The sequence below is a fragment of the Furipterus horrens genome, unplaced genomic scaffold (genome assembly GCF_987537825.1).
Source record: "Furipterus horrens unplaced genomic scaffold, mFurHor1.1.pri manual_scaffold_6, whole genome shotgun sequence".
Lineage (NCBI taxonomy): Eukaryota > Metazoa > Chordata > Mammalia > Chiroptera > Furipteridae > Furipterus > Furipterus horrens.
The window spans coordinates 10,198,492-10,225,702 of NW_028327176.1; the positions used below are offsets into that span (position 1 = coordinate 10,198,492).

The following is a 27,211-nucleotide window of genomic DNA, read 5'->3' on the forward strand; positions in this document are numbered from 1 at the left end:
AAAGATGATCTGACTTTCACAGCACCAGGCAGCCACAGCGAGCACCCCCATAGGCAAAGACTCCCAATGGGCAGTGAGCCCCTGCTTCTTGCTAGTTCGTAATAAAGCGTCTGCCCTCTAAAAGCATCCAGGGTAGCAGGAGGCTGGCGTGGAAACGGACACCGCTGATGACATGATGAGAGCTGCCCAGGAGTGACCCCGAAGTTACACAGGGGACTCAGTGCCTCTCTCTAGAGAAGCTCCAGGTCCACCCTGGAAGCTGAGCAGGCCTGGGGTACAGCATTGCCGAGGGCCTGGCTCAGGGGCAGTCACACTCACATCTGTACACTGAGTAGGTGCAAGCTGGCGGGGCCCAAGGGCAGGCTGGGGGTGCAGGGTGCTGGGGAGTGGGGAGAGAGCCAGGCCAGGGCCATGTCCACAGCCAAGCAGAGCTAGCAGAACCCCAAACCCCTGCAGGAGCCCCTCCCAGAGCCCTCCCCGAGTTCCTGCTCCAGAAAAACCCCGAGCTCACCTCCGCTCCCTTTTCTCTTCTGCCAGGCTAGAGAGGAAGATGGGGTGGGCTGAGCAGAGGTGGACGGGGCGTGTCCCTGGTGGGAACACAGCCCTGGTGCCCCTAGCTAAGGAGCCGTCCCCTGCAGGCCCATTTAACAGACTTCTCTCCCAGGTGCTGCTTGGTGGCCCACCTGTCCACCATCAGTGCCTACCCCAGGAGCGGGCAGGAGATGCCCTGTGGAGGGGCCCAGCTCTGGGATTCCTGTCCCTCCAGACCCACCGCTGACTGCCCGGCTCAGAGGATAGCCTCAGCCCAGGCTCCTTTCCCCTCAGGCTCCCCTCAGCGCACCTGTGGGGGAGGGGGGCAAAGTGCCCGTTCCACCTCTTAACTAGATCTCAAACCCAGCTTCTCCCCCCACCCCTCACAAGCCCCCCCATCCCTCTGCCATTCCAGGTCTCCCCGCATCACCCCATGGCTGCTGGCTCTGCGAGGCTCTCAGGGGTTCCAGGGAGGTGACCTACAGCTTTCTCCCCACATTCCAGCCACACCTGCTTTCAGTTGACATCCAAAAGGAAGCCTCTGGAGCCCCTACTTCTGCCAAAGCTGTGCCTTCTTCCTGGGATGCCTTCCTGCCCTTATTTGAGAGGCCCATTTCAATCTGTCCTTCAAGACACCTTCACAGAAGCACCACTTCTGTGACCCAGATGCCAAGCCGGGTGGGGTGCCCGTCCCCCCACCAGCACACACTGAGCGCTGGCACGGAACCTGCCCTCACCTGTCTGTCTGCCCTGGACCACAGACTCCCTGAGAAGGGGCTATACATTTTTGTTTTGGATGTAAAACCCAGTGCTGTCCCAAGCTAGCAAGGCAGATGGTGCAATTGCAGGCAGAAACTGGTCACAAATGAAGGCGTTTAGAAAGTAATTTAAATGAAATTTTAGTGGAAAACTCAGCGAGTCCCTCATCCCTGTACAATGCGGAACACACACCCAAGCCGCAGGGATAGGATCCAGAGGTGAGGGGAAAATGAAATTGCGCTCATGGCTCCGTTTCAGGGGCGGGAAGAGAGAATCTTGGGAAAGCGGATAAGAAGGGAGGAGAGAAGGTCAAGTCACGGGAAGCGGGACAGCAGATGAGGCCTGAGATGGGCAGAGGAGTTCCTCAAGGTCAGGGTGCCCGAGGGACTTGAAGACGGGGTTTAAACTCCTTCATAATTTTGGTCTCTACACTGTGAGTCTCAAACATTCAGGAAAGCCTGGGGTACGCACCAGCGGTCTGGGCGGTACCCTGGGGACGGGACCAGGGTGTGACCCAGGAGGAGCAGGAAGCGGGAGGGCGGATTCAGAAGAGAACGGGGTGGGACTGGGGTGCAGTTTAACCCGTTGGGATGCGACAGGAGCAGGCTGCCCAGAAGGCTGGGGAAAACTTGCTGGTGGAGCGGACGTCCTCCCCCGTCTAGTGCGACCTTCAGCATCAGTGTGTGCGTGGCCCATTGTGGCCTCAGGGGCCAGGCTGCCCTCGTCCCTATCCCGACTCCACGGCTCATCGGCATTTGATCTTGGGGCGAGGTCCTTCCTTTCCCCATCGCAGCTTTTGTCTGTCAAGTGGGGATCATTACAGCCCAGCCCAGCCCACCCCCCCACCCCCCCTGCAGAAGCAGGAGTTTTCGGTAGTGATTTAACTGGTCCAGGTCCCATGTCTTGGCAGTGCCTGGCCCATAGTAAGCTCCATAAAAGCACTGATTAAACCCAGGCAGCCTCTTCCACAACTGTGCCCTCACGGTCCGTCCGGCCCAGGGCCTGGCGGAAAGCAAGCACTTGGTATTTCCAGTGTGGGTGGCATGATCTGAGGATTCTGTCCCAGCCTCCAGCTGCCAGGAGCCTGCAGTCCCTGCCCCACCCACAGGTGCAGGGCCCAGGTACGGTCCCTCCCGCTGGGCACCCAGGTTGCACCTAAGGTCTGGCATTAGGGGCTGACCAGCCCCCAGGGCCAGACTTTGGGTCAGATGCCAAAGGCCCCAGGTAGGGAGACCTGCCCTGAAGGGACAGCTGAGAAGCTGAGTGGGGGTGTCTACAGCCTGCCCGAGACTGGGTCAGGGGAGGGCCGCCAGGTGTCCTGAGAACACTGGGGCTCCTGCAGTGTGCTGAGTTCTTTCAACGCCCCCACCCCCAGTCCCCACTGCAGTTTTTCCCTAATGTGCAGGCAGCTTTTGTTGACCTTTGTTGGCACTTCAGTTTCCTAGTGAGTTTTTAGGAGTCCCACAAGGAGCACACAGCACACTTGAGTCAGGAGGGAGCCTTGTGTCCTTGAAGAAGGGAATGACCTAGAAGGATGGAATAAGGCAGAGCACCGCAGGAGGGAAGATGGGGAGGGCTGACACAGGGCGGGGCAGGAGGGCAGAGGTGGCCACAGCCTCCCTTACAGCAGAGGGACCAGGGCTTAGATCACCCCAGAGCCAGGCGACACCCCCTACGGAAGGTGGCAGGGAAGGACATCGCTGGGCCAAGAAGACACTCAACCACCACTGCAGCCCGGAATGACAAGTACCGTTTATTAGTTACACAAATGGGCCCAGCCACAGGCTCGGCACTGTCCCAGGGACCAGCAGAGATGAGCACGGTCACAGACCCCTTCCCCACCCCCGAGTCACGTCCAGTCATACATTCCGGGCAGAAGTCCCAGCATTGAACACGGGGCACAGGTTCCCTTCGTTTGGCGGTGCGTCTGAGTCACAGAAGTCCCCCCTCTCAGAGCGGTCAACAGAAAAGCTGGAACGTTGTCAAATTAAATAAGCAAGTACAGGAGTTCCCAGAAGCCCCCGGGCTGGGGCCTCTGCTCCTAACAAAGGCATGAGCGGAGGCCTGTTCGCGGCGTCTGAGAGGCAGGCAGGCCTTGGCTCCAGGCCTCCGTGGGGCCAGCGGCCTCAGGTCAGGCTGTGCTGGGGCACCACAGCTTCGGCAGCCAGTTAGGAGACTGTGCTTTGAGCTTGGCAACACAGAAATTTACATCAGGACTTAGATAACCTTGGCTGAACCTACCGAACCTCCAGAAGAACATTAGTAGAGACAAAAAAACAAACCAACCAGAAAACCTCTGGCTCCAGAATCCCTCCCCGCAGGCAAGATGAGAACACAGAACTCTGAGTTTCCCAGTACCGTCGTGTTGACAGAAAAGCCTGGTCACATCCACTCGGGCAGCAGAGAGAAGCGAAGGCAGCAGAGTGCACGTGACTACTTTATATTAAAGCTTATTACATTTGGAGAAGCTACTGTACAGGGGAAAACCCATTGGATTAAGTAGACTTTTGCCAAAAGCAAAAGACTATCACTCTTTGGAACATTCCAGATTCCAGCCCAGGGCAGGGCCACAGGAGCTAATCAAACGTGAACTTGGGCCTTTGTAGAGAGGCTCAGTGCCAGGTGTGCCTGGGACCCTTCCTGTCACCTTCCAGGAGAAAGTGTCTCCTAAGATGGTGCCAAAGAAAGAGCTTGGCCCGTGGGAGTCTCTGGGCCCACTGCCACCTCTCACCCCACAGTCATCTCTGTCCCCAACCCGAGATTCCACGATTCAATTCTCACGTGAGCTCCTAAACATCGTAGCAGCCCAGGCCACGGCCCAGGCCACTGCCCCGGCCCCAAGTTCAAGGACACGGAAACTGCTCAAAAGAAGTGACTGCCCATGGCAGCCGAGATCAGCCCACCAACGGGGCCACCCAGACACTCCATACCCTGTTGCACACGTGAGTGACAAACTCAAGAGACAACACATAAACTATATTGGCTTCCAGATTTGGTTTTTCTAGTTTAAAAAAAAAAAGTCTTCTTAACCCTGATGCTGCATCCTGACTGTAAATTAGGGAAGAAAGATGGGGACTTAACCAAATCAACTTAACTTACCTCAAAAGTAATAACATCTACTGGGCTATGAACAAAGAAACTAGAGGAAACATGTGCAAAAACGAGTTGATATCTAAATTAGGCCTCCCCACAACACCAAGTGAACTCGGACGGAGCCCTGAACTCCTCTCCCCGCCACTCAGCCATCAACGCCCCCAAGACTGTTGATCTCTACCAGGAAGTGGTACCACGTGTCAGCCCTCAGCCCCCGCATCTTCCAGCACCAGCGGGCCATCCAGGTCCGAGGCAGCGGGGTCCTCTTTCCAGAGTTGTCCCAGGTTGGAGAAACTGAGTCAGAATGGTGAGATGCCCGGTGCTGGCTGTGGTGGAGAGGTCAGCTGCAGGAAGCCCCTGCGCCCCAGTCTCCAGGAAGAAGTCAAAGAAGCAGAGGCGAGCCCCCAGCACGCCCCAGGACTCTGTGGGGAGTGGGGTGGAGGGGCTGGGAGCATCGGGGAGGTGGCACAGAGTCAGGGGACATGGGGCCTGCAATTCTTCACGGAAGAGGCGAGTGGGGGCCTAGCAAGTGGCAGGGGGAGGGGGAGGATGGCCCCTCCCGTCAGGCGTAGAACTCTTCCTGCTTGCTGGGTTTCTGGTAGGCCCCGCCGTTGGCTTGTTTGGGCTCCTCCAAGGAGTAGCTGCCCTCGTCCTTCTTCTTCATTCGGTACAGCATGAAGCCCACCAGGCACACGGCAAAGATGAGCCCCACCAGGCCTCCGGCAATGACCCCTGGGGGGGCAGACAAAGGCTGGCTCAGCTTGGCTGCACCTGGGGCTGAGCAGCAGCCCCTCCCCCACTGGACAGCCAGCCCCCAGAGGGGTCTTGGCTGTGGGCAGCCCCACACTGGGGCTAAAGACAGCCCTCCACATCGAGGGCGGCAGTTTGCCCCCCCACCCCACCCACGTGAGAGAAAACTCACCTCCCAGCACTTCCTTCCTGTCCAGGAGGCCCTGGGAGGCCCCAGGATCCGGTGGGGGCCCATTCCGCTGGTCAGGTTCCACAGGGGACCCAGCTGTGCTTTCCCCAGATACGTCAAAGGTGAAGTCCTACAGGAGGCCGGGACAGGATCAGGGTGGTGTGGGCCACAGCCGGCAGCAGCATCTGGGTCCATTTCGAGACCCAGAAGCAGATCAGGCTTCCTGGATCAGAGCTGCCACCAGCTCAGACCCACCCTAAACTTAGACCTCTGAACCCCAAAGCTGGGCCTCTCTCCCCACATCATGCTGGGCCATCGCTGGACTACAGCAGAGGTATATCAAGTGATCTGAAGCACGCATTTTTATATGGAAATAAATAGGCTCACTTTAGTGTCAAGTGTAAGACCACCATGCTCCTATAAGGTAAACATAAAACTTGGTAAAACGGTTACATTTGCAGCAGGAGGCTTGCCAAAGTTTGGGAAGCCCTCTTCCTGGTGATCCCGAAGGCTCACTTGCTCTGGTCTCCTTGCTTTCGTCTGTCCCACCCTGGGTTCAGCCCTGGGGCAAAGGAAGGTGGGGCCTCATGACCCCGACTACAAGGTGGGGAACAGGACATACTCACAGGACACAGGGTGTTGGTTGTGCCAGTCACCTACCACTGTCCTCTGCCCTGAGGCACTGTGCTCAACCAGTCAACAGGTGCCACCAAGCCCACTGGTCACCCGTCGTCCCAGGAAACGCAGAGGACTACAGTGAGCAGACACTTACCGGCTCGCCAGAGCCTTCCCCTGTTGGGAACTGGGTGACCGTCCCATCCTCAGCAGCTCTCTCGGTGGCAGAAGGACCCCTGTCCTCCACGCTGGGAGTGTGAGGGCTGAGCTGACCAGCTCCTTCGGGAGCTGATATCTTAGGGTGGTCAGGCTGCATGTCTCTGTGGGAAAGGGAGGTGACAGGTGCCCGGACAGTGGTGGCTCTTGTTGACGCCTGGTGGGTGGTTGGATGAGGCGTGGTCTCACTGGGTGGCTGGGTGGCCTTCTCCCGGGAGGTAAAGCCAGGCTCCACGTTGGCCAGGAACACTGCACCTCGCTCCTCGTCCCCCTCAACAGCTGGCGGGACGGAGGTGGAGGCACTGACGGTATCGATGCCAGTGGGCTCCGGAGCCGAGGGCATGCCTGTCAGGAGCCCCATGTCCTTCCAGGTGGAGGGAGTCCGCGGTGACAAGATGTCTTGCAGAGCACCTGCAGGGCCGGAAGCAGAGCCTGTTGGGGTGCAGGAGACCTCAGAGCATCCAGCCCAGCCCAGCTCGGGCTGTGGGGACGGCTGGGTGAGGACCCGTGGCGCCCGTTCCCAGGCTCACAGAGCAAACTCCTCCCGTGAGAGGCTCTGTCCCCCAGGACAGAGCCAGCTGGAGCCAAACCTGACTTTGGAAAATGAACAAGGAAGACTGCCTTTCCCTGCTGTTGGTGCCTCAGGACAGCCTGGTCTCTGCAGCCAAGACACTAAGCACGTCTGGGAAGAAACCTTTCCTGTAACGGCTGAAGCCTGCTGCCTGGCTGGGGGCACCCTCAGGGGCCCGAACACCTTATCCCCAGTGCACAAGCCTCTCTGGCCCCCTCCCTGTTATGCCGGTTCTCTCCCCAGCAGGCCCAGGCTCCTACAGAACAGAGACCTATGTCCTAGCGCCCAGCTCCTGGGCCCCCACCTCAGCCACTTTCCCCATGGATGGCTTCAGCCTTCTGAGGTCCAGCTCAAAAGCACCTCCTCTGGGAGGCCTCCCTGATCACCTCTAGCTCAGGGACTTCATTTCCCCAAAAGAACTGGGAAATGGGGACGATAAGAGACCATTTATAAAGATACACAGCCCCTCAGGCTCTGTGCTGCCCCATAGCTAGTTCCCAACAAACTTATGAAGCCAAGATATTATTCCCATTTTACAGATGAGGAAATAGAGGCTTGGAGAAGTCAAACAAGCTTCCAAAGGTTGCCCAGTGAGTGCAGGGGAGAGCAGGAGCTCAGGCCTGTCTGCAGCAGGTGGCCTCCGGGGCCTCCTGGGACCCACAACAGCCACTCCTCACCCACACATTTTCTCCTTGCAACTCAGTCGCCTTCCTTTTCCCCAGCCTCGCCCTTTGGGCCCAGCCAGGGGGGTGCCTGACCACGGTCCCGGCCCACGGCCTGCTGCCATGTCAGGGTGAAGCCCTCATGCCAGCTCACCTGCACCCGAGCCAGAGAAGCTGTCAGAGTCGTCCCCAGAGCCATCCTGATCTTCGGGTGGCACATTTGTAGCCGCGACTTGCTGGAAAAGGATCAGAAAAGGGTATGAGGGGAGGTCTGCCAGGGGGCTGCTATTCCAGGGTCCCCGTCCCACACAGCTGAGTAACCCCCTACCCCTCCCCCAGCATAGGAGAGAAGCCCTTGTGGGTGGTGCCGGACCCTCAGCTCTGGGCAGCCCTTTGGTCCCCACACACCCTCTCGTGCTATGACAGCACTGCCTTGTGTCAGGTGCTGGCGGTGCAGAAGCACATGACGGCGACAGGGCCCTCGCCCCAGGAAGCTCTGTCTGCTGGAAGAGTCCCAGGCCTACAGGTATGTTGCCCATGGGACCCCATCGACCCACTGGCTAGGGAGCTGCGAGGTCTAAGGTCAGGGCTTTCAAGAGCCACAACGCCCTGTCTCCCAAAGGGCAGCCTCCAGGCACGCGGGGCCCCAGGGCGTGGACACCAAGGGCCTTGCGTGGGGAGAACAGGGATGGGCCCGGGATGAGTCGTGGGTGCTGAGGCAGGTCTGGCCACAACGCTCCTTGCCACCGCTGACCTGTTGCCTCATTCGCAGGAAGGACAGGGTCGAGGCCCACTTGGGAACAGACTAGGCTGGCCCAGAAGGGACCCTGCACCAAGGAGGGGCCGACAGACGGGCCCTGCACACAAACGGCAGCCCCCGGAATGCCGCCTGCCCGTGCCAGCGGCTGGAGGTGGCAGCCTTCCTGCGGTGGGGGCCGCATGGGCAGGGCTGGGCCGTGGGCTGGAAGGAGGCGGGACACCCTACATACACACAGCTGGGTGAGAGTGTGCAGAAACACGGGCTCCAGGACACGGGTGGCAGGACAGGTAGCTAGAATATCCTTGACCCAAACAACCTGGTATAATACAACCCATTCAGAGAGGACCCCAATGTCAGGGGCCCGACAGGCTTTAGAGAACTCCTGACCTCTGCCACTTACCAACTGAGTGGCCCTGGAGACATTACTAACCCTCTTCTGGTCTCAGTCTCCCTGTCTGTAAAACGGGGTGATAACCCTAGCTACGTTCCAGGGTTGATGCAAACTTTCAACAAGGCCTTTGCGCATGAAAACTTAACAGAGCCTAGCCCACGGGGAGCACCCCAGTAAAAATGGTGGCTGCCGAACTCCGGGAGCAAGAGCCACTCAGCATGGGGACCGGGACTCTGGGGCCTGTCTGGGAAGAGGTGAGATAGAGGTGGGTCGAGTTTCAGGAGCAGAGGGGGCAGGAGGGAGCCAGTTCACAGGAGGATCTGTGCAGACTTGTCGGAAGGCAGGCCCCACCCGAGGCTGGGCTCCTCAGGCCACAGGCCACCACTGCTGATTGGAGCAGTGCAGGGAGGGACAGACAACTCAGGTGGCCCCCTCAGGCTGCCTGGGGCAGAGCTGGACCAGGTGGGGGCTTCCCATCCGGGGAAGCTTCAGACACATGTAGAAAGTAGAAAGAGCAAGGCTAGAAATACCACCGAGCTTCTTTAGAAGTGCACAACCCAAATGGTTCCTCCCCAACCGCTCCCAAGAAAAGGGTTTTGGCCCCAGAAGGGTCAGCCCGAGCTGTCCTGGCCCACCTACAATGACCATCGTCCCTGACCTCCACCGGCACCCCAGGCCACATCCGATCTCTATCTGTTGTCCCCCAGTGATGCTTCAGATACCTGCCCTGCCTTCCCAGAGCCCCAGCGGCCCCAAGCCTGCCCCTTCAGTAACAAGGACGACAAGGCAGGCGCAGAGTGGGCACCCACCCCAGCACACTCCCACCCAGGGCCAGAGCCGACTACTCCCAGCCCTGCGCCTCTGCTCACCCTCCCTGTCCCCCGGGAGGCCCTGGGGGTGAGCCCCGACCCCACCAGCCTGACCCCCTCCCTCGGAGAGAAAGCTGGACCCGGAGCAGGCATTCCGAGCACAGCAGCAGCCCCCGCTACACTGTAAAGACCACAGGATCTTCCCGCAGACCCCGGAGCCAACGGGCCGGGCCCTGTTTCACAGATGAGGGAACCCCGTGCACTTGGAGGCACCACCGCGACCCAGGCAAGTCCCAGGGAGGCCCATCCTCTCACCTACATAGAGAAGCCCCAACAGGTTAGCCATTTCCCAAGAGCGGGGCCTCTCTCATGACTAGATTAACATTTTGGATCTGCCCCATCCCTGAAAACAATGTTTCCTCAGCTCTGCTCAGCTTATCCCTGGTGGATCTCGTTTACACAGCAAGCTCTTAAGCAAACACTTTCTCCACTGAAACCAGCTCCCAGGCCTCAGGGCAGCTTCTGCCGCCAGGGCTGGGTCTCCACTGAGGGGGTGCGCTACAGTGACCTCCTAACCCTCAGGCACCTGCGCCTCGTGCCTCCGTGATGACCTCACCCGTCCCTGGGGAGGAAGTCAGCAGAAACTGCTGAGTTTGAACTTGGATTGCAAGGCCAGCTGACTCGCCTTCGGGGTGACACTTCCGGTTTCTCTGAGCAGTCCTGCTGTGCTAAGAACCTGTGGCCAGCTGGCTCAAGACCTCACGTGGGGCTCTGCTCAGCACCGCCTCCGACCCTGGCCCTTCCAAGAGACCACTGGCCATGACTTGGGGCTGCTCTGGGATAGGCTGGCCCGGCTTGGAACCCACCAGGGACAGGAAAGGCAAGCCAGCCCATGTCTTGAATGGGACCCTTTCACCTCTCCAAATCCCAGGAAAATCAGCTTTTCATACGACAGATCTGAACTCTCATGGTAAGTTAAGGTCTAAACTCCCCACATGTTCAGTTTGCTCAAAGCAAGGACCTGTCCGCTACTTCCCATCCTCAGCTCAGGCCCTTGGAGGCCCACCATCCCAAAAGGACCAGGCCAGGTTTGGCTCCGGTGGGGGGTTGGGGCCGTGGGGCAGACACACGGAGGCTGGAGGACACAGGGAGTGCCAGTCCCCCTTCTGTCTCAGCCACCCTGCCCTCCAGGCCACGGCCAGGGCCGCGTGCAAAGGGCCTGCGTCAGGCCTCCAGGGGAACAGGGAAGAGTTTGAAAGGAGGGAGGCCGCCTCTGACACTGGAAACTTTCCACCTGCTCCCTGTTTTGTTCCTGCAGGGGAGACACGCAGGGCTGAGATTAGCACCTCCCACAGCCAAGGAACTAAGTGGGACAAACAGGGTCGGGGACTTGCCCAAGGCCTGTGGGCAGCGGCAGTAAGTGTCCGCAGTCTTCCAGGGGGCACCTGCTCTCCTCGCCCGCCCCTCTCCCTCTCCCCAGCCCCAAAGGACCACCTTCCCTGGCTGCCCCTTCTGTTTTAAAAGAAACTCGTCTAAAGCTTCTCAACACTACAGGCTCCATAGAGCGTCACTGAGTAAGAATTCCTGACCTCTGCCCCAGGAAGAGGGGACAAAGTGCCAGCCCACATTCCAGAGGTGGAGAGGGGATGGCACGGACAAGCACAGGGTCAAGGTCACCAGGAGCTGAGTCTTCAGCTGGAGAGGCTTGCAGAGAAGTGTCAAGAGGCCACAAAGAGGGCCACCGTCCTGGGGAACCTCACATGAGCAGAGCCCTTGCCCTGGCTGCTGAGGGGACCTGGGGCTGTTTCCCTCCAAAACACCTTGGCCATAAGAGCTCCTTGGTAGGGTCACAAGGCAGGACACCAAGAGTTAGAAGGAGCTTCTAACTCTGGACTGACCACTCCTCCTACTTGCCCCTTCCCGCCACTGTATCAACTTCAGCCACACCCTGAGTCACTACCGTGTCACATGCTGCTTGACTTGAGTGATGGATTAGACACAGATCCTCTAAAAAGCATCACCGAGTTCATAGGATTGTGTTATTTCTCAGCCAACACCTGCTGGTCTTCACGTTCAAAACTTGGGGGACTACTACCATCCAGGGGCTTTGGGGAGAAAGAAAAGCAGGTAAGAGGTGGTCTGCTCCTGGCCCTAGTGGACTCCCAGGACCCTCAGCCAGGTGCCCCACTCCAGGAGGCTTCCAGAAAGGGGAGCTACGGTGGTAGGGGCACAGAAGCCACCCTACAGGGGACACTAGGGCCAGGCCCTGAAACCCCCAGGTAGGCTGAGGATAGGACCCCACTCAGCCCAAGTTGCTAACTTGGACAGCATTGGGGTTCCATGGCATGACCGAGGTTTAGGTATCTGTCAGCCATAACCGTCCTCACCGTGAAGCTGGGGGACCTCCTAAACTTCTCAGCAGTTCAAGAAGCAGGCTACAAATGTCAGAAGCATCTCTCCTGATGCTCATTTGGGCCTCCATCCTGCTGGGCCGGGGCTGAACACCACCACCATGCAGTCTTCTTCCTTCTCCTCCTCCCCCTGCCCCTGCCCCCTCAGGTGTTCCAGGCAGCTGTCCTCCGGCCCCCTGGTCTGAAGCAGTAACCAGCCTACAAACAATAGGAACTATTGGGGCAGCAGGGGGAGCAGGTGGAGCCAGGGCAGGGCTAGGAGAAACGCAAGGGTCTCTGGGAAAGGGCCAGAGCCAGGAATGTCACCAGGTGGCTGTCCCAGGGTCCAGCTCTATGATTCCTTGCTGGGTGACCTGGGCAACTCTCTGCCTCTCTGCCTCTCTCTCTCTCTCTCTCTCTCTCTCTCTCTCTCTCTCTCTCTCTCGTCCCCTTTCCTACCTTGGATGGAGAAACCTAAACTCCCCTGGGGCTCTGATGGGCTTGGCTAGGATTTGGGAGCAGACCCACAATTCCTTATCAGGGGGGCCAGAGTGGTGTGCGTGATAAGTTGGTGGCAGACGGTCATGCTGGGGTAGGTGGGAGAGACAGGCTCACAGCCCAGGGCCCAGGAAGACACCCAGGATGTCCAAGTAGTAGTGGATCAAGCAATCACTTCCTCTCTCAGGCCTTCTTTCCTAACTTGAGAGCTGCCAGGGTGGCAAGCTTAGGCCACAGAGGAGGCACAGATGTCCAGCTTTGGCCTCCAGACCCTGAAATCTATCCCCTGCCGACACTCCCAGGAGGGAGGGCCCCACTGTGCCTCGGGGCAGCACCAGCATTTCCGGCTTGACAGGCACAGTGATTTATCAGTTCAGTGTCTCTTCATAGAGAACCAAGTCAAGCTGGGACCTGCAGAGGGGGGTGATGGGACTGGCCCAGGGCGGGAGGGGCCTAGGGACCTGGCAGGTAGGCTTCCACTTTCACCCTGAGAATGTGCTTCCGTAAGGGCACCAAAAAGGCCCCAACACCTCCATCAGCACTTTCCCTGGAGCCTCCTGGGCACCGGACTCCTAGCCCCGTGCACACCCATGACCCCGCCTCCGCAGTCCCCAGACTGCCACCTGGAAACAGACATCAGTGCTCTGGGGGATGCCAGGGCACGGCGGGAGTGCAGAGCAGCATCTGTACTTATATTTCTCATGGCACCGAATGCCAGGCTTTACAGACAGGAAACCCAAAGTCAAGGTTGCAGAGCCCTTGTCCCTGCCCCAGGTGGCACACTTGGGGAACCCCAAGAGGCCAGGTATGTGTTGAGAGGAGATCCTGGCAGCCAATGCCAACCCTGATGCCCAAACCGGGTCAAAGCTGCCATCCACACCCCGATCCAGCCCTCCACAGAACGGGCGCTGTGCAGCCCACGTGCAGGAACTTGTCCCAGAGTGGGCCCAGCTGAGGGCTGGGGGTAGGGCCAGGAGCTGGAAGACCAGTTCCTCTGCTTTTCCCCACCTGCCAGAACCTGGGTCGGGTTGGAAAAGATTCCGCTCAGTGTTGAGCAAGGCCGCCCAGCCCAGCCCAGTCCTGCCCCACGCTGCTCTGGGAGCTGGGCAAGGAGAGGCGGGGGCAAGTGACCAGACCAGGTCCCTGGAAAACCTGGTTATAGCCTGGACTCTGTCCCCAACTTACTGGGTGACCTCAGAGACGACTGCCTCGGATCACCCACGGGGATCCCAGTTCCAAGTCTGTGGCAGGGGAATCGAGGCCCACTCTTGAGGGGCAGCCAGATGCAGCAGCTACAGCAGACTCCCACCTGCGGTGGGGAGGGGCATCTGATCATAGTGCTCTCAGCTTCCCGAAGGGGATCACGGCCTAGACAGAGTGCTGGCGATGTCCCAAACCAAGCTGACCCTGGGGATGCTAACTGGCAACCCGCACACAGGATCTGAGAGATCACCACGGCCTCCAGAGCCTTGTCTCTCCCCAGCCCTGGCTGTCCCAACAAGACAGCTGAGGCTGGAAGCTCAGGGCAGAATCCCCCAGACAGTCCCCCATGAGGGCCCCTGGGACTGCTCTCGGGCTGATTAATCCCTCGACTCCGCCAGGCTCAGGGGGGCTGTCACCTCTGGCACACGGGCTTGTAGAGACATCCTCCCCCTGCTCTGGCTCAAGTGTCTTCCGTTTCCCGGGAGGCAGAAGCTTGGAGCTTCTCACACACCTGCAGCCAGTCAGGGCTCAGCCGCGTGCGTGTGCGCGCGGAGGAAGAGGCGGCCTTGATGGCCCGGCTCCGCTGTCAAGTGTCCCTGCAGTTGCAGAGTATCCCCTTTAAAATAAAAATGCATCTGGGACGGCTAAGTGAGGGGTACAGGGGAAGGGATTGCGAAAGGGACGCTGCAAGATGCCAAGAACACATTTTTCCACCTGCCTTGGAATGTCACTGCCGGCCAACTCCACATGCACACACAAAAAAAGGCTCAATGAACTCCCTTTGCTCTTGCTTTGAGGCACAGAGGTCCATGGCTTTTCCTCTCCCACACGCAGGACAGAGGGCTAGTGTGGGGACCCACCTCTGGAATAAAAGTATAGTTCAGACCAGTCAGCACACTGAGGCTGTTGGAAGCCCAGACAGACCCGGGAAGGGCAGTGTCCTTAAGGGGGTCCCACGGCAGAGTGGAGCTAGTACTTTCTGGCTTGAGTGACAGAAGACAGAATTTTCTAGAGTACATATGAAAGGAGGGCCCTTTGGATGGGCAACCCTTCATCCACTGTTCTAGACACAGCCACTGTCCTGTGCCCCCGGCTCCCACAGCCTGCCAGCCCAGCCCTCACCTCCTTTGGTCAGGAGCCAGCCGCTGGCAGAGGTCAGGCGGAGGCGAGCAAAGTCTGCCTGCCAGGGGAGGCTCATGTTTCTGAGAAGGGGCAAAAGCCACGTTTGCAGACCCTGTTACGTCAGCGCGCTGGGGTTAAGACCAGCCTGCTATTGACACAAGTGACTACAGGCCCAGGCCAGGTCAGACTGCACCCCGTCCTGGTCATCGGGGCTCTCCCCAGGGCCTCTCCAAGCAGAGTAAGCCCCAAAGCTTCCCCAGACTTGCTCCTCTGAGCCCAGGAAGGAAGAGGCTCCAAATCCTGCCACACACATGGTTTCACTGGATCTTTTCAAAAGCCCTCTGAGGCAAGACATGGAAAACCCCAGTTTACAGATGAGGAAACTGAGGCTTAGAGGCAGATGAGGAACCATGCCTCATGATGGAGTCTGGTAATGATCTGGGTGGGCCAGACTCCACGCCCTGTGCTCTCCCCAGCCCCCCACACAGCACCTCGCTCTGCTCCAGCCCCAGGTGGCACTAACCATGGCAGGCCAGCCAGCCAGTTCTGGGTCCCATCCTGCCTGCCCAGCCCCAAGGCTTCAGGACCCCAGTGCATACCCTAAAGGTACGCAGACTCTAGATGGGGGCCGATCAGAATACTCCTGTTCCACAGGGGGCAGAGGGGCGAGGGCATGAGTTTGGAGGCTCTCTGTTCCTTGCACAATTAATTCTCAGAGCCCAGGATGCCTTGGCCAGTACTTCAGACTCACCATAGAGACCTCAGGGCTAGCTTCCTGGCTGGAGCCTTCCCAGAACTTTATAACAACCAGGCCTGTCCCAGAACACCACACCTGGGCTCACCCTCCAAGCCCTGGCCCCGCTACAGTGCCTGTGGGGGATGGGAAGGGGAGATGGGGGCAGGGCCTAAAGATCCTGCTCAGCCCCAGTGGGTGGGCCCAATCCCCTGGCCTGGCCCACAGCTCAGCCAGTCTTGCTGCCCAGACCTCCCCATATCCATCCCAGAGATGGGATCATGATGGCAGAGCCACACCCCAGAGGCTCTCTCTGGGAGAAGCTGGAGTGACATCAGAGGCTCCTCAAACACCCCGCAGCCTGGGGCCCTGCAAGCCCAAATCTGACCGCATTTCCGCCTGGGACACTCCCTGGAGACCGGACACCAGGAACGCAAGTAGTCCCCCGGGCAGCAGGGATGCTGAGAAGCTAATGGAGAGGAGAGCCAAAGCTGCTCCTGTGTCCCTGCCATGGATTGATACAGTCAAGTGTCCAAACAGGTCAGGCAAGGTCCCGGTCATCTGTGGCCATCGAGGTGGCGTGGAAACAGCCATCCAAGTCCCCATGCCCTCTGGTGCCCAGCACATGCTAGGTGCTGGCAGTGAACGGGCTCACCTCAGCCCTCCAGAAGTCCCCTCCCATGTCCCCATGTACCCCCCATGCCCTGGGCCAGGCCCCAGATGGCACCCAGTGAGGGCCAACAGGGCCACAGCAAGTGCCAGGTAGCCCCAAGTAGGAAAGATGGTGAATACAACATCACTGGGGGGGGGGGGGGGGCAGTTCTCAACCCCTCTGGGGATCAGTGGCACCCAAGAGTGGTCCCAGAGCAGAGCCAGCAGCCTATGCTGCTCTGGCTGTCTCCATCAGGGAACCCTTCTCCCATCTTCCCTAACACTTCCCATGGCCAGAAAAACGCCCTGCCTTACAGCCTGAGCTCCTGATCTGAAACTGCTTTGGGACTTCAAGATGAACCCATTTTCTCAGGCTAAATATGACTGACCTTCGGCCATCGCTGCCCCTCTGTTCTGTTGCACAGACTGACCCTCCTATCTGGTCCCCATAATGGCCACCTTCTCTTACACGTACCCCTGGACCAGGCAAGGACCCCCTCCCTATCTGCACAGGGCTTTTAGATCTGGTCCAGCCAGGTAGGGCTCACGACCCTCATCCTTGGGGCAGAACTCTCCCGGGGCAGCAGGAGCAGAGGCAGACCTCGCCAGCCCAGACTCCCACCAGTCCTGTGCCAGGCGTGAGACTTGACAAACAGCCAAAGGTATGACCTCCCCGTGGCCTCTCAGGCCCATCCCTCCCATTTCACAGATGGGCGCAGTGAGGCCAAAAGAGGTCCACGTACCAAGTCACTCGGCAGTGAAGAGGGCCAGGGCTGAAAGTCAGGCCTCCAAGCCCTCATCTGCCTCACAGAGCTCCCCCAACCTCAGTGGGCTCGTGGACAAGGCGGGTTGGGTAAATCTCAGGGGAGGACCCGTGGGCCGGCACCATGACTCAGCTGATGAGCGGAGTGATAAACACATCCACCTTCCCCACTGCCCCAACCTGCCCGACATGGCTTCCGCTCCTGCTAATGAGCGGCCCTGGGGCAGGTGGCCACGAGGCCTGGGTGTGTGCAGAGCATTTCAACTGGCCCCCACCCCCAGCCTGCCCTTGCCCAGGGGCCTCCATCCACCTCTGCTTCCCACACTGAGCTCTAGGCTCACCTCCTCCAAGCAGCTTGCCCTCACTCCACCCCTACAAACGACCCCTCAGGTAGCTAGCGCTCCCCAGAGGAACAGTGGGGGAGGACACTGAGCCCACCCCAGGTCTCCCAGGGCCACCTTCTTCCTTTCCGGAACAAGGTCTCTCTGCAACCGCATGGCTGTCAGAGCTGAAGAAGGGAAGGGAAGCCCCTTGAGAAGGTGGGGAAACTGAGGCACAGAGGGGCAAATGACCTGCCCAAGCTGCACAGTCAGGGGCCAAACTGGGACTAGGAAGGCTAGGTGTCCTGGCTGCCCTTCCTAGTTGGAGTATCTCCTGCAGACCTCTAAAGCCAGGGATGGAGGAGAGCACAGTTGCAGTTAAAAAGGGGAAGAGACAGCCAGAAAGGGAGGGAAAGAGGAAGACAGCTTCCTGCTTTCTGAGGAAGGAGTTGCAGACAGGTGATGCCCAGGTTTTCCTACAACCTCGGCCTACCAGCAGGGAAGCCCAATGGCAGCCATAGTCGTAACCCATGCTACGGGCTACCCCCACCCCCACCCTGTGTACACGCGCGCGCGCAGCGCACGCACGCATTAGGGCCTCTCATGGGGCTGCAACCCCCAGGTGACTCACTGGGAAGAGTTTTTCCCAGGGCTGAAGGCCAGAGGAAGAACAGCCTCCATGTATAATTAGGCAGCCCACGCAACCATAAACGCCAGGAGAAAGAGACCCTCAAGGGGCTCAGAGGCAGGAGGGACGCATCTGGAAGCCTCCGAGGTCCTGAGTCAACAGGAAGCATGACTGAGCAGACAACTGAGTCCAGAGGCTCCTACCACCAGCCTCCCCTCCCCAACCCAAGGGCCCCAGGCCCCAAGACTGCCTACGGTACTTTTCTTCCCCGTAAGCCTGCCTCTCAACACTTTCTGTCCCCAAACCTGCACAGCCTGACAGGCAGCAGGACACTTTCCAGAGGAAGGTTAGGCCATGCCATGCCACCCCAGCTCAGACCCCAGAGCACCAAGCCCACGTGAGCTGATTTGGTGCCCCTGCCTCGGGCCTAGGAATGCAGTGGACCTTTTAGGGCCAACACCTCACCAGTGCAAGTATCCTGAGGACAGGCAGAAGAAGTCGCATCACAAAGGTACAGCCCCTTCTTCCTGCGACTATGGCGAGGCTTCCCTGTTCATCCAGAGCTGGAAGGGGCAGCTGCCGAAGTGACCCTGAGCGCCAGGTCTTGCCTCCGTAGCCTCAAGCTCTATAGCTTGTGCCCCAACAAGCCTCCTGCATCAAAGGAGGGATACAAGCCGGCCCCCCACCCGGCACTGTCAGGGCACCCACAGCCCACTCAGAGAGAGGTTCCAGAATGCATGCTCCCACCCAAAGCCCGGCCTCTGCTGGAACAGCTGAAAGGGAAATGACACCGTGCTGAATCTGTTCCAGGGTGCAGGATCCTGGCGCCAAAAGCCCTCTTTCCAGACTCCCTTAATCCCATTCCTTCTCTCTAGACACACTTCAGCAGGCCCTGGGGGGATGGGGGGGTTTCAACCCCAGACTCCAAAATCAGTTGTTGAAAAGGAGAAAATAAGGAAGTAGTTCACTCTGTAAAACTACCAGGGTTCTGGGACTAGAAATCATTCAATGCCCAATTCCTCATGTGGCTGCTCCCGCTGCGGGAGCTGGAATTGGAGGGGCCAGGAGAGGGAACCCAGCCTGGGAGCCAGGAGGCCTGGGTTCCGGCAACCCGGCTTGGGCCATGCACCTGGCTTCCAGGCTTAAAAAAGAATCAGCTAACTCTGCAGAGGCCCCCCGCAACCCCATGTCCAAGGGCCAGCAACACTGAGGGTACCATCCAAACATGGGAACTGTATGCCCCCCACACCGGGCCTCGGGGGCACGCTCCCCAACCTGCTCTCCTGGGTCCCACTGCTTCCTGATCTCACCTTCCTGGGATGAGCTCTAGCCTGTCCCTAAGTGACCATCAGATGAACCTAACCGAAGCCCAGGATGTTGCCTAAATCCTTGGTTTGCCTAAAAAGGACTGTTCAGGTCAGCTCAGCTCACCCCAGTGACCCGTCCATTCAAAACACACACATGTATGGTTTTTCAGGATGGAACAGCAAATACCCATGAGGCCTTGCAGGATTCAGCCAGCCCCCTACGCTGGGCTTCATGGGGAAGACCTGACAGCCCATCAATTTATTCATGCCATGCACGTACACACACACACACACACACACACACACACACCCTGGTTCTGCCCCTTGGAGGGGGCTCAGCTCTACAGGCTTCATCCACAAAGCGGGGGGCAAATGATATCGACTGTAAAGGTTTGGAAAAAAGATTAAATACGTTAGGAAAAGCACTGAGCACTCAATGGTAGGCACTCAATTAAGGGTGACTCTAATTACATCGACAGCTAACTTTCCTCTGGCACTTTCATTACCAAACACTTTCCAGCATTCATTGTGACATGAATACATAAATGACAGAATGAGGACAGGGAGAACAGGTATGTTATCCGCTTTACACAGGACATGAAGATTTGGAAGTGAAGTGACTCACCCGAGATTACGTGGTGAATTAGTGGCCAGGTTGAGACGCAGTCCCAGGACACTGCCGAACCTACAGCTGTTTCTGGCCTGCCAAGCGGTGTGGGTGCACAGAGCCGGGACCCAAGCGAAGAACGAGGCCTTGGCCAATCTGAATTTATGGCGACTTAGCCTCCCTGGGTCCAGGATACCTGTCATTGGCAAGTCACTTATAACTCAAGCTCCTACCCAGAGGCCATTCATGTCTGTTCACCAGGGGAGCCAGCAGAGACACTGCAGAGGTCTCAGCTGGAGTCCACGAAGGCCCAAGAGCCACACATCACAGATCAGGAGCAGGAATCACAGGCAGGACCCTTACTCGGGGCTGAAAACTCTTGTCTTAGAAATCTTCCTTCTACCACATCTGATCCGTTTCTTAGAATGGAGAAAAGTGAGCCCTGGCTGGTGCGGCTTGGTGGATGGAGCAGCGGCCTGCAAACCCAAAGGTCGCCAGTTTGATTCCCAGTCAGGTCACATGCCTGGGTTGTGGGCCGGGTCCCCAGTGAGAGGCGTGCAAAAAGCAACCGATCCAGTGTTTCTCATGCACATCAATCTCTCTCTCCCTCTCTTTCTCCCTCCCTTCCCTTCTCTCTAAAATAAATAAAATCTAAAACAAAACAAAACAGAATGGAGAAAAGTGCCAGTTAGGACTGAACCGAAAAGCTGCTAACTACACTTTGACTGCTCCCAGACAGGGATGGAAGAGGAAAAAACAAAAGCAGAATTCAAAATGTAGCAACCTGGGGGGCACCGGGTACAAGGGCAAAGTACTCTTCGGAGCTCAATAAACCCAGGAGGCATATGGTAGCCAAATACACTGACAACAGCGAGGACTCTGGTATCCAGAGATTCAGTTATGGTTAGTGTTCTTCTGTTAATAAAGGGAAACAAGCATTTCAGAGAGCTCTGCCCAAAGTAAGGATACATTTGAGGGTAATACAGATTCTTAGCTCCCTGAAAAAATCCATACACCTCATTCCCAAGGGCTTTCAGAATACCAAATTCTGCAGCAGTAGAGAAGAGTCCTCTATAAAATTCTCCACAAGTCAAGCTTTTCACTAATTCTTTCAAGGCCACTCTCCTTTCCCATCCCTTCCCCACCAATCTGGGTTAAGAAGGTTTTACTGGAACCCACCATGAGCCACAGGTAGAGACTTAAACCAGCCCCACCCTCCCTGTGGAGCTGAGGCCAGGAGTGACATCAGCTCTGGGAGGCTCTGAGCCCCGAGAAGAAACAGTTAGCACCTCCCCTGCCCCCCACCCACTCAGCCAGGCAGTGGGGAAATGTCTCTACTAGCCCCCATAATTAAGGCAAAAAGGAATTTTATGCCTTTCAAGAAACAGAAGAGAGAGAAGCAGCAAAAAAAAACTATTCCAGAAGAACAAGCTATTTTTCTTGCATGGCAAAAACAAAAGACCACAGGAAACACACACGCACGCACACACACACAGACCTTTTTAGACAAACCTGCTCTTTTCTCTTGGGAATGGTTTTGAGCAGCCTTCCCTTGCCCATTCCAAGTCAGGTGCCCAGGGGTCACACCCTACCTCACCAGTCCCCAGGGGGGGGTTCTGACCTGCTTCTCCCTGGGGCCTAAATGAACCCTCAGACACAGATCTGTGTGACCCCAGGACATCTCCCGTTGGAGAGACATGTGAAGGTATTTTATGGCACTTTAGAGCTCCAGTTTCAAATCAAATCTGGAGGGAGAGGGCAGGGCTGGGAAAGAGAAAACAAATTAAACTTTATTAAAAAAAGAAAGAGAGAAAGAGAGAAAGAAAGAAAGAAAGAAAGAAAGAAAGAAAAGAAAAGAAAAGAAAGAATGAATACCTAAGCTCCCAGCCAGAGCCTTATCTCAAAGCATAGCACTTTCAGGCTCAACTACCCCCACCAGGAAGCCCTCTCAACACCTCAGCTCTAAGGAGCACCCCACCACCACCACCGCCTTATCCCCTTGAGATTCAATTGGCTCTTGGGCCATGTCTCCCTAACGTGTCAAAGTTTCCAGGTGAGAAAAAAATGCCCCATACTGCAGTATCTGTCCCTTCCCAGCACAGAAGAACTCTAAGAAATGTGGTTCTGCCCTGGCTGGTGTAGCTCAGTGGTTTTAGTGCCAGTCTGTGAACCCAAAGGTCACTGGTTCAATTCCCAGTTGGGGCACATGCCTGGGTTGCAGGCCAGGTCCCCAGTTGGGGGTGAGCGAGAGGCAATCACACATTGATGTTTCTCTCCCTCTGTTTCTCTCTTCCTTCCCTTTTCTCTAGAAACGAGTAAATAAAATCTTTAAAAAAAGAAAGAAAGAAATGTGGTTCACAGAGAATCACAAATCCCATCTGCCTGAGAATGGTTGTTCTGGGATCCAAACTCACAGGCATACCAGCCTCACCCAAGACAGTCAGAAACCATGGCTCTTGTCCTGGCCAGGTAGTTGAAGCGTTGTCCCGTACACCAGAGGCTTAGGGGGCAATCCCTGGTCTGGGCATGTATGGGAGGTAACCAATTGGTATTTCTTTCTCCCTTCCTCTCTCTCTAAAAATCAATAAACATATCCGCAGGTGAGGATTTAAAATTTTTTTTAATTAAAAAAAAAAAAAGAAAAAGGAACCACCACCCCTCTGGATTCTGGTGAAAAGAGGCTGATTGAAAATAGGCAGAGAACCCCACCTCAGCATCCCTGCAGAGGCCCCCTCTTGGGCCTGCAGAGAGTGGAGCAGCCAGGTAAGGCCAGGTGGGCAAGGAAAGGAAGCCAAGCACCTCCACGCGCTTCCCCAGGACATTAATTATGATTGAAGGTGCAAGTTGAGTCCCACAGAAGCCACAACCCCAAAGAGCAAAGGAGAAGACAGACGTCAAATTCTTAGATCTGAAAGTCAGGACTGCACCGAAGACTCTTATCTGTCCCCATGGCTCCCCAAATAGGGCATCCCACACACTCCAGCCCATCAGCAGTTCCAGAGGCATTAGAGACCCTTTCCCTGGACTTCCAAATGCTTCCAAGCACAACAGGCACCTGAGAAGGGGAGGGGGGGGGCGCGCACTTCACAAATCTGCCTGGAAAACAGCTCACCTGGGCCAAACCCTGTAAAATACCCAATGCTTTCAGTAACGGGGGGCTCCTACTCCAGAGGGAAGAGCTTGTAGACGGTCGGCATGGCTGAGAGCCTAGTCCAGATTCCACATTGCAAGTGAAGGACCCACCCCCGGCCGGCGCTCCTTCCCTGCCCACGTGCCTCCCTGGGCCAGAGCCCGGGAAGTCGAGCCGTCCAGATGTGGCCACTTCCGGAAGGGGAAGAGCCCCCTCCATCCCAGGGGGTGGCCAATTCGGACGGCGGGGAGGACCTCGGGACCCCAGCACCCGGTGTCAGGACTGGGGGGTAGCCTCGGGCACCCGGCGGCGAGCGCTGACACCTGGTGGCGGCCCGGGTCCCAGCCCACGTCAGGGCCGGCGCTGCGGGGCGGTTCCCAGGAACGGGTTACAGGGGCCGAGAACAAAGCGCCCCCATTGGGGAAGGCGGGCTAGCGGCCGGCGGCCAGGGCGGGACTTCACTTTCTGGGGACCCTCGGGATACTCTTTGTCGGACAGGTCCTTCTTTAGAGGGGACCCACCCCTCATCCATGGTGGATGCTGGAGTCCTACCTAAAAGCCTCCTTCAGTTTCGGGCTCCACGTTTGTCCCTCTTTCCCCCAGCTCCACTGGGCGGGCCAAGGAACCCGCCTTCCCAACGCGCGGCTCCAGCACAAAGCCGGGCCGGGGGAGGGGAAGGGCCATTCCGGGTCCACGCGTGAGGAAGCCGCGCGCCCACCCGGCCGTCCCCAGGGCGGGCACGCGCCCTTTCGCGGGCAGCCCAACTTCAGCCCAGAAGTTGGGATCCTGCGGCTCCCTTGCGCTTTGGGGCCAACTTCCCGAAACCTCCCGCTGCCAGCTCGGCCCGGCTCCCTTTAGACAGCCGACGGGAAGCCCGAGGGCCCCCCCCCCTCCGCCCGAGCAGCCCCGGGCCCCCGCTCCTAGGCAAACGCGCCCGCCTGCTACTGCGCGGGCTCCGCTGCGCCCAAACTTGCCTCCGGTCTCGGCGGGTCTGGTTTGAATTAGGGTCTGCGGGAAAGGAGCTGTGGCTGTGGTCACTGCCTCCTCCCGGGGCACCGGCGGGGGGCCCGGCGCCCACGGCGCCCGGGGTGTCGGGGTGCGAGCCGGCCACTCCGGGTGCTGCCGCAGGCTGGCGGGCTCCGGCGCATGTGGAGCCGTTTTACATAATTGAACGCTACGCCCCAGCGCAGGCTCCGTTCCACAGGCGCCCCAGTCCCCAGCCCGTAGCGGCGGGACCCACTCGGCGCCCACAGACGGCGGAGGCTGTTGGGGCTGGATCCCAGGTTTCGGGGTTCACCCTGGCGGCGATAGCGCGGGAAGAAGGTAAATCCAAGGTTCCCCTCCCCCTCCACGTGCATCTGCGGGTCTGGAAGCCCCAGCTTCCCGCCGCCTCCCGGCCCGGCCCCGGCCGCACTTACCGGGAGGACCGGCTGCAGGCGCAGCGCCAGAGCGCAGAGCCAGAGGCAGAGCGCCGCGCACCTCATGCTGCCCGGACCGGCGGTGGAGGCGCGGCGGGCTGCGCGGTGGGGGCTGCGCGGACTGCGCGAGGCTCGGGGCCGGCACCTCCCGGTGCGCTGCACTCGGCTCCCTCGGGCGATGCCCCGCGTGCGGCTGTCCCGGGATGGGTCTGCGCGGTCCGCCGGCGGCAGTCTGCTCTCTCCTGCTGGATGCCTTCCCACTCAGCTCGACTCCCGCCCGCACCTCTCCCGCCGAGCTCCGCCTTATAATAAACCCACAGGCCCTTAGCCGTTGCAAAAACTAGCCCCCCACCCCCAGCTCGCCGGGTCTCGGGCCGGCCCCAGTCCCCACCCCCCAGGACCCCGCCCACGGAGCCACCCAGCCCGGCCTCTTGGTTCGCCCCACCCCGAACCCGGGCACCGCCCCCCGCACCGCCCCTCCCGCACCGCTCGGGTAGAGCCTCACGGGTCTGCTGAGCTGTGGGCCCTGCGGGCAGGGGTTCCCGGTGTTCCAGCTCCGCCGCTCCCGGGCAGTGGGGACCCGAGGGCACCCGCTTCCGCCCGGGTCCAGGGCGTTGAGGCGCTGTCCGGGAGGGGGGCCGGAGGGGAGGTAGTTGATCCTCGACTGAGGCCGCCAGTCTGCAGCGCCCTCTGGGCGTGGACCCAGGGCGTTCTCCAGGTGCGATCGCCTTGCAGGTCCTGGCTGGAACACTTCGGGGGGCTGTGCGGCACCCTGAAGTGATGGTGCCTTCAAATGGATCCCTCTCCCGCCTGTCCTCCGACTGCAGCAGGGCTCCTACGCCCGCCCTTCCCCCAGCACAGGTTCCCCCGATGCGCTCGCGTTCTGCCAGCACAGCGTGCCGGAAACTCCGGGCCTTACTTTAAACATCTGATCATGCTCAGGAGAGTAGTAAAAAAAAAAAAAAAAGAAGAATTTTTGGCGTCTTTCTATGGAAGACAATGCCCTCTCCATCCTCGGAGCTAAAAGGAAAAATTAACAGCTTTGTTTTCAGGTGATCTCTCCTTTGACCTGCAGATCTAAGAAGCACTCCTTGGTGTTCCTGTTCCTTCATGATTCCTTGAGTGGCCCTGGGCCTGGCTGTTTTCCATCACCAGTCAGGCACCTCCGTGCAGAAGGCTATGGAGCGCCTATGGGCGCAGTGCAAGGGGCCTTCAGAGAAGAGGGAAGAACCGCCTGGGCCTGCCTGCAGCCTGGTAGACAGGAGAGGGTGCCAAGTGACCTACGGACCTGGACACCAAAGATGGTGGTTTCCCCATCCACCCTCCCCAAGCAGAGGAGAGGGCTGGCCTCAGTTGGTCTCTCAGATGGTCTCCAGTGTTTCTCTTTAAATGGATTAAACATTGCTGGGTCCTGGGTCTTGCAGATGGGGACAATTGGCCTGGGCCCCACCCACCCAGAAGCCTCCCAGGTCCCCTCTCAAGCCACACCGCCCTGCTTTTGCCCCTGCTCCTGAATACCTGTTGGACCTTAGGCAACTCTGCCTTCTGGAGTCTGTTTCCTCCTCTGTCCATGGTGGAGACTAGATCCTCATCAAGGGCGTTGGGGCCTGAGGTGAGTCCCTGCCTGTCTCCATTTCTTGAATCATCCAACAACGTGGCAGCAGCAGGCAGGGCCCCTCTGGAGCTCAGGGTGTCCTGTTGGGTTAAAAAGTTCTATTGACAGAAAGCCATGAATGTGTCTCCAGGGACTAGCTCTACTGTCTGAAGTTGACTCTCTGGTCTTTTTAACCCAATATGGAGAGAAAATAGGTCAGTTTGGAATCTTGTCTTTCTCTACTGCACAAAATAAAGAAAACTGGAGTCAGGGAGGGTTTGATGGAGTGTTATATTATAAAATATTACCAGTTTAGTGTTTCTTTCAATCAACATATTTGCCCCAGATCAACATGTATTTCTCTGGGCAAATTAGGATGAGGCAGGGCCCCACGGATGACTATACAGAGAAGGGAAGTAGAAGGTCAGGGCTTGCCTGGACCCAGTTGACCCCTGGCCTGCTTCTCCCAGCCCAAATTCCGCAAGATTCCTTCTAGAAGCTTTCTTGGGGTCCCACCCCTCAGCTCTCTACAGCCCTTTGGAATGCCACTGTGACATCAGCTCCTATGCACTGGCAGGACCAGCCCTGTCTGCACTTATCCGCCCCTTCCCTGGGACCTCCTAGACCTTTGTAAATCTTACTAAAGGTTAATGTCTGGCTGAGCAGGGAGCCTCCAGCTTCCCATCTGGGGCACTAAGGCAGAGCCTCCATCCTGATTTGTATTCCTAACACAGGTTTTTAAATATCTCCAGTATTGTTCCTGGTGAATTATTAACTGCCTTGAACGTTGCTTCCTTTTCCTGGAAGGAAAGAAGAAGGCCCGGCCAGTGTCTCCTCTCATTCTTCCCATGGATACAAGGGCTTCATTCTGGGAGAAAGGCACGACATGGCCAGGGGGTGGCACCTGGAGGGAAGCAGGTAGGAGGAGGCCAGCAGCTGTCAGGGGGACCCTGGGTGTAGGTTGCCCTTTTGACCCATTAGGCACCTAAACCTCACAGACATTCTCTGCGCAAGTTGCCATCCATCAAAACTTAAAATGCACTTACCCTTGAACTCAGGCGTTCTGCTTCAGGAAACGTACTTTCCAGAAGCATTTTCACCAGTGTCGAGGCATGTTTAAATGTTCACCCATAAAGGAAAAGTGAAATCAATGTGAGGATTCCCACACTGTGGAATACTATACAACACTTTTAAAAATGAAGTAGATAGTTAAATCCTGACACGGAACGTTTTTCAAAACCTATTTTTAGGTAAAAAGGAGCAAGTTAAAGAGTGATCTATATATTGTATGGCGAAAATTTTCTTAAAAACGTGTAATGTACGTAGACTCTATATGTACTAAAAAAGGTCTAGAGGAGGAAAATGGCATGGGGGGAGTGAAGGACAGCATTTACGTTTACTATGTATTCTTAAGTGTTTATATTGAGAATATATAACTTAATTTTTTAAATTGGAAGTTATTTGCTGATTCAGTGAAGATGCTTTTGACCTCAAGTAACAACTTCCCTTCAAACGGCTTGA

At 57.7% G+C, this 27,211-nt stretch overlaps 1 protein-coding gene across 2 annotated transcripts; it reads right to left on the reverse strand.

The window, feature by feature from the left end:
• Nucleotides 1-4,298: 4,298 nt before the first annotated feature.
• On the reverse strand, nucleotides 4,299-26,820 carry SDC1 (syndecan 1). Of its 2 annotated transcripts, XM_090280940.1 has the most exons (6): nucleotides 26,737-26,820; nucleotides 25,615-25,791; nucleotides 7,521-7,602; nucleotides 6,075-6,544; nucleotides 5,306-5,432; nucleotides 4,299-5,115 (listed from the first exon to the last, which is right to left on the reverse strand). In XM_090280940.1, the coding sequence occupies exons 1-6, from the start codon at nucleotides 26,782-26,784 to the stop codon at nucleotides 4,946-4,948; spliced, it is 1,074 nt and encodes a 357-aa protein (XP_090137066.1). In that variant the 5' UTR covers nucleotides 26,785-26,820; the 3' UTR covers nucleotides 4,299-4,945. The 2 variants fall into 2 exon arrangements, with proteins under 2 accessions (XP_090137066.1, XP_090137067.1); XM_090280941.1 differs by lacking the exons at nucleotides 25,615-25,791; nucleotides 26,737-26,820 and adding an exon at nucleotides 24,097-24,449.
• Between the last annotated feature and the right edge of the window lie 391 nt (nucleotides 26,821-27,211).